The sequence below is a fragment of the Chrysochloris asiatica genome, unplaced genomic scaffold, assembly GCF_000296735.1.
Source record: "Chrysochloris asiatica unplaced genomic scaffold, ChrAsi1.0 scaffold00007, whole genome shotgun sequence".
Classification (NCBI taxonomy): Eukaryota; Metazoa; Chordata; class Mammalia; order Afrosoricida; family Chrysochloridae; genus Chrysochloris; species Chrysochloris asiatica.
Genome location: NW_006408525.1, coordinates 28,482,366 through 28,488,365, shown reverse-complemented (window position 1 = coordinate 28,488,365; position 6,000 = coordinate 28,482,366). Strand labels below are relative to the sequence as shown.

Genomic DNA, 6,000 nt, shown 5'->3' with positions numbered 1-6,000 from the left:
TAGATTACCATACATGACAACACCACCTAGAACTCAACCCAGATACAGAAGTGTTCAAAATAGGGAACCAGATATACCAGTTTATGATGAAGTCAAACACAAAGCATAAAGAGGGAATAGTGTAGATACAAAACTTCCAAAAGGCAAGGAAGTCAAATAGATTTCAAGATACAACAGACTGTTTTAAATGGGGAAAAATACTAATAAATTACAGAGTCACCTCAAACAAACTGAGTACATCTGCATATCAAAATAAAAGGAAAATCAGAACTATTTAGGAAACAATAACACAACAGATAGGAAACTACAAAGAAAACCCACAAACAAAATGAACTCAGTGCAGAAAATTACGTGGAACCCAGACTCCAGCAGCACCACACAAACCAACCAGCACAATAACATCAGTCAGTTCATACCCATCAAACATTAGTCAAGAGACATAAAGAGCAGAATGGATAAGAAAACAGGATCCTTCAATATGCTGTCTACAGGAGACACATTAAAAAGATGGAGACAACCTAAATGCCCATCAACAGAAGAATGGACAAACAAACTTTGGTACATAACACACAATAGAATACTATGCAACACTGAGTAATAATGATGAATCTGCGAAACACCTCACTACATAGATAAACCTGCAGGACATTATGCTGAGTGAAATTAGTGACTCACAAAAGGACAAATACTGTATGATAAGAATGTTGTAAAAAGTTAAGAAAAGGTGTTCTTGATAAAATCCTATGATGGTTATGGGGCTGGTGGGGAAGGAAAATTATTTATGAGCTAGAAGATAGACACATGTTAACACAGGTGACAGGGCAGGCAATATACAACAAGAGGGAGGTTAGCAGAGGAAAGATAAAGGTAGTAGGAATCAGGGAGGAATGCAATGTTAAAGTGAATAGAGGTAAATACTGTTAGTGTTGGTACATGGAAGGGGTTGCCATCATTGAAATGAAGCAAAGTATATAATCTGTTGAATATAAAACCAATGATAATGCTCTTTTAACTTTCACTCAATTCACAATAAAAAGTTTTAAAAAAATAAAGCAGAATAAAGTATTTCTGAGTTGGTGGCACATCACTCATGAGAATTATATTCTAACTTTTTCTGTTTCTCTTAGAGGCTAACTCTCGCTGTCAGACCCCCACAAAACAGAAGGCAAGTCCAGCTCCACCTCAGCTCTGTGTAGTGGAAGCACCTTTGGAGCCTGTGGAATGGACTGGGGCTGAAGAATCGCTTTTTCGAGTCTTCCATGGTACCTACTTCAACAACTTCTGTTCAATAGCCAGACTCCTGGGAACTAAGACATGCAAGCAGGTACTGTCTGAAAGCAGCCAGCACAAGCGTGGGTCCTCCATCTATTGATGGAGCCCTCTGCCAGCGTGTAAGTCTGTGTGTCTGCAGAGAGGTGGGTTTAGGTTTAGTCCCACCTGAATCTGTGTTTCTGGGCCATGAAGTGGGTTCCCCAAATATGGAACCTTCTGCAAATAGCCAGACTTGGGGAACTGCTCTTCTCTTTGTTGAATTCATATTTCTGTGTATGGCTACGGTGGAATCTAAATATCTTCTGGATATTTCTGCACTCTTTAAGCATCTTTCTCCCCCCCCCAGCCCCCCAGGTGTTTCTGTGGGTCTTCTTATCTGGAACACTCCTGCTGCTGCCATTTCTGCTCTCCCATCAGCCTCATCGGTTGCTTTATTCTCCATTATTTCTGTCATTTGATTTTCTAATTACGATCCTCAGTGGCTGGGCCTGGACCTGCTACTTCTCACTCATGCCATCACTAGAGACACATCAGCCACTGATGCTCTGGCAGCAGGAAATGACAGACTGAAGACATGGCTGTATAAGAAGAAAGGGACATCAGACCTTGAGCCATGCTCTCATGATACATTCCTGTAGGAGTCATAGTGGTCCCTTCTTCATGGTTCCTTTTCTTAGAACAAGTAATAGAACCATGCCTTTGCTTTCCTTTGGGTGCTTATACCTTTTCTCAGCATTTTAACCTAAAAGTCCATGGAGTTGTATGCAAGTTTATTTGTGTTTGCATTGTTCCGAGAAGGGGGTTTATAGTTTTCACAAAATCTCAAAGAAGCCTAGAACCCAAAAGGAAAAAGTTTAAAAACGAATGTGTTATCAAGAAAGAAACACACTGAAGGGGAACCAGCCTTGCTGAGATGCTGTCCTACTGACATAGTCCAGTGACTGTGACATCTTTATACCAACAGAGGGCACTAGTGCTTAGAGCACAAAAGAGTTGGAATGCCTTCAGCATTCAAACTCAAAGTTGCCCTTCCTAAGGGGCAGAGCCTGTTGGTAAGCAGCTGACTTTTCATGATTTCGCATAAAGAGCAGTAGATTAAAGCAGCTGACCAGGGAAAGTGTTACTATGCTCAGTATTTTTCCCTTCTCAAGTCAGGCTAAATACTTAAGAATTAACTTCAAAGCCAGTGACCAACATCTTAATGCCAATTTGTTCCTAACTGAAGAGATGCCCAGGGGCCACTCACTCAGCTGCCTGTGAGCTCTCCAGAACCCTGCAAGCCCAGCACCTGGCTGATGTCAGTTATCTGACCACCTCATTTGAGAAGGAGTAACAGGTTTTGTTGGACTTCTCTTCCAGGTCTTTCAGTTTGCAGTCAAAGAATCTCTCATCTTGAAGCTGCCAACAGATGAGCTCATGAACCCCTCACAGAAGAAGAAAAGAAAGCACAGGCAAGGGTCGGACAAAGGACTTCTTTTGACCATGCTGCCCCTTGTGCTCTGACTCTCTTTGGACTTCCCATCTGCCTCCCTCTTAGCCATTACACAAGGCTATGTGATGTCCATCCATTAGTATTACACAACTGAGGGCTGGACTTCTCAGTGTTCCCTGAGGGTCTGTGTCCTGGACCAGCCCTACTGCGTCCCTTTCCCCCAGCCCCAGATGCTTTGGGCCATGAGATAACTATCTGGTTTTCCATTGACCCTCCTGGCCTCATGGCCCCACCCTGTGCTCCTTATTGGGTCCTTAGGAACCACCATACCCACTTCTCAGCTCTGGCCAGAATTTTTTCCTTTGCTTTGTTTTTTGGCACTTGGGTTGTTTTTCTAAGTTGCATAATAACACTGCCTTCGAGCTTTTTTTTGTTTGTTTCAGGATTGGAAGCTTTTAAAAAAGTTTGGCTGGCACTCTGCCTGGCTTGGTTCTCTAATAACTACAGCCTATCAGAGGAAGGAGCTGACGCCAACTCTAAATCTAGAAGGAAATGCCTGTTGCTTCTCCCTTTCAGTTTCCTTCACTCAGAGTAGAGTCCTGAAAGGACTTCCTACCTTCCCAGTTTGAACGTCCTTCTTAGCCCCACCTCCACCCAAAGAGGGAGAGAGAATGAAATAACAGCATTATAATGCATGTGTGGTGCTGGGTTTTGTTGCTTCTGTGGGTTTGTGCTTTAATATTTTTATTTGTTTTACTGAAGGGCAAGTTGTTATTGCTTAAGTTTCCATCTTGAAGTACAGGCCAACTGGATCTAGGATGTAGTTTCCTGATAGGGGCACTACTTCCAGAGTAGAGTAGGGGTGAGATACACCCCAATCTCAAACCACAGTTCCTCAGAGCAAGTCACATTGTCATTTACCCACATCTGCAAAAAAACCCAGTGCCATGACCCAGAGCAGCCCCTTTTCTTTTCCAGGCTGTGGGCTGCACACTGCAGGAAAATTCAGTTGAAGAAAGGTAAGTTTCCCCTTTCTTAGTGCTCTTCGGCAGCTCCCGTGAGCTCTCACTGGATGGCCATCTTCTGCCCCACCTGCAGCTGCGCTTACTGACCCTGAGCGGCTCCCACCAACCACAGAGTTCTCTGAAGCAGCTAAGAACAGCTCAGTTTCCCGCTGCAGCTGCGAAGACCTGTAAGGAAGCAGAGTTAGGAGCCTTGTGGTCTTTGACTTACACAGTGTGCCATTCACTACATTTTAGACCTCATGTCATGTTTAAAATCGCTGCCTCGTCTCCTGGACCATCTCTGCACTCTTAAACACACGCACACAAAACACTAGTGTAGCCTATGAATAACTATCATCTCTGATTGTCTCTCACTTCAGTGCTAAAATATGTGTTACATATGGTTAATCTCCTTTGAATCAGAGCAGGTAGTGTTCACAGCACTATTCTGGTTTCTTCCACTTTCTCCTAGATAACTCTTCCACACAAGTGTACAACTACCAACCCTGCGACCACCCAGACCGGCCCTGTGACAGCACCTGCCCTTGTATCATGACTCAGAATTTCTGTGAGAAATTCTGCCAGTGTAACCCAGATTGTAAGTGTTTCACGTTTTCTCCTACACTTCCAAGGCCAGTCGGCCTCAAAACAGCCCAGGTTTCCCACCCGTTTCCTGCACCCTTAGCTGTTATAGGCTGACTCATATTTTCTTTGCTGTGTTTTGGGCATTACGGAAGGAACAGGATAAGCACTGGACTGCCAATCACAAGATTGGTGGTTCGAGTCCACCAACTGCTCTGCTGGAGAAAGATGAGCCTTTCTGCTCGTACAAAGATTTAAAGAGCCTGAGAAACCCTGTGCAGTATCGCTATGAGTTGGAACCAACTCGACAGCACTCAACAGCAACATAAGACTAAAAAAACAAATCCCTTAAGTTTACAGTTCTCAAAGCAACAGAAATCAGATGTTTTCCCCAATTTTACCTTCCAGAGCAGAGTTAAGAACTCGGGAATCTTTTTTTCTTAAATGAAGTTACAGTCTCCTTTTAAAGATGTTCCCTTTAAAAAAGATGTTCCTTTTAAAAAAAGATGTTCCCTGTAAAAAAGATGTTCCCTGTAAAAAAAAAAAAAATTAAACATTGAAGTTGCATCATGTGATGCCACCATGCTCTCCTCGGCCAGGCCTAAAGAAGGAAAATGAATTAAGTTGAAATTCTGTTTATGTCTATTTTAGTTCACTATTTGGGATTTTAGTATCAGGTTGGAACAGGGGTCTGGATGTCAGCAGAAGGCAGGGTAGAAGCTAAAAGGGCTTCTTTTTCAGTTTTCCTACCATGCCCTTCTCCCCTCAAGGCTGAGCAGCTTGGTGGTACCTCTAGGACTTGCAGACCTTGGTGCCTAGGCAGCTGTGTGAATCGTTCTGTACCGGCAGCAGATACCGATCTTAGCCACAGTGGAGAGGTGTATGTGTTGAGGAGGGTAGTGGGTGGAGGAGGGTGGGGGTAGAACGGATACATTCTGTTCTCAAAATGATTCTTGTTTTGATGGTGAGGGTTTACCAGTGAAAAGCACTGATTGCGTTTTCTCTGGGGCACTGTCCACCTCCCTTCTACATTCCACCAAGGAAGAGGGGGAGAGTACTGTTAGGGAAACTCTTGGAAACACATCTTCTCAGTAGTGAAACCTGATTTCTTTGACTCAGAGGCATGAATGTTGGGAAACGCTCTGTTTTCTCTGTGGGGGAAGCCTGAATATGTGATTATCAGGAAGGGAGCATGTCTCCTGTTTTGCTAAACTTCCTTAACTTGTAACATTTACTGCCATGCTGCCCCAGTCATCTGTGATTCCCAACCTAGGCTGCGTATCAGCCGAACCTTCTTGTCTTCCCACCAGGTCAGAATCGCTTCCCTGGCTGTCGCTGCAAGACCCAGTGCAACACCAAGCAGTGTCCTTGCTATCTGGCAGTGCGAGAGTGTGACCCCGACCTTTGTCTCACCTGTGGGGCCTCAGAGCACTGGGACTGCAAGGTGGTTTCCTGTAAAAACTGTAGCATCCAGCGTGGCCTCAAGAAGGTGAGGGCTTTTCTCAGTCAGGGCTCTGGGACAGATGATGGCGTGGGAAAGAAGGCCACCCCAGTGCCCTGCCTTTCCACAGCTTCTGTAGTGGCCTTGTACGTGAAACCAAACCCCAACCCTGTTACCGTCAAGTGGACAGCCCCATAGGGTGTCCAAGACTTCCTCTTTACGGGAGCAGCCTGCCACATCTGTCTCCCACTGAATGGCTGGTGAATTTG

The 6,000-nt window shown here is 44.5% G+C and overlaps 1 protein-coding gene across 1 annotated transcript in view; it reads left to right on the top strand.

Annotated features, from left to right (window-relative positions):
- The window catches only part of EZH1 (enhancer of zeste homolog 1 (Drosophila)), a 49,446-nt gene that overhangs the window by 40,853 nt on the left and 2,593 nt on the right, over positions 1 to 6,000 (top strand). The window contains exons 11-15 of the mRNA XM_006832684.1: positions 1,128 to 1,324; positions 2,632 to 2,723; positions 3,683 to 3,723; positions 4,181 to 4,306; positions 5,601 to 5,779. Coding sequence (XP_006832747.1) covers positions 1,128 to 1,324; positions 2,632 to 2,723; positions 3,683 to 3,723; positions 4,181 to 4,306; positions 5,601 to 5,779 — 635 coding nt within the window. The remainder of the gene's footprint in view (positions 1 to 1,127; positions 1,325 to 2,631; positions 2,724 to 3,682; positions 3,724 to 4,180; positions 4,307 to 5,600; positions 5,780 to 6,000) is intronic.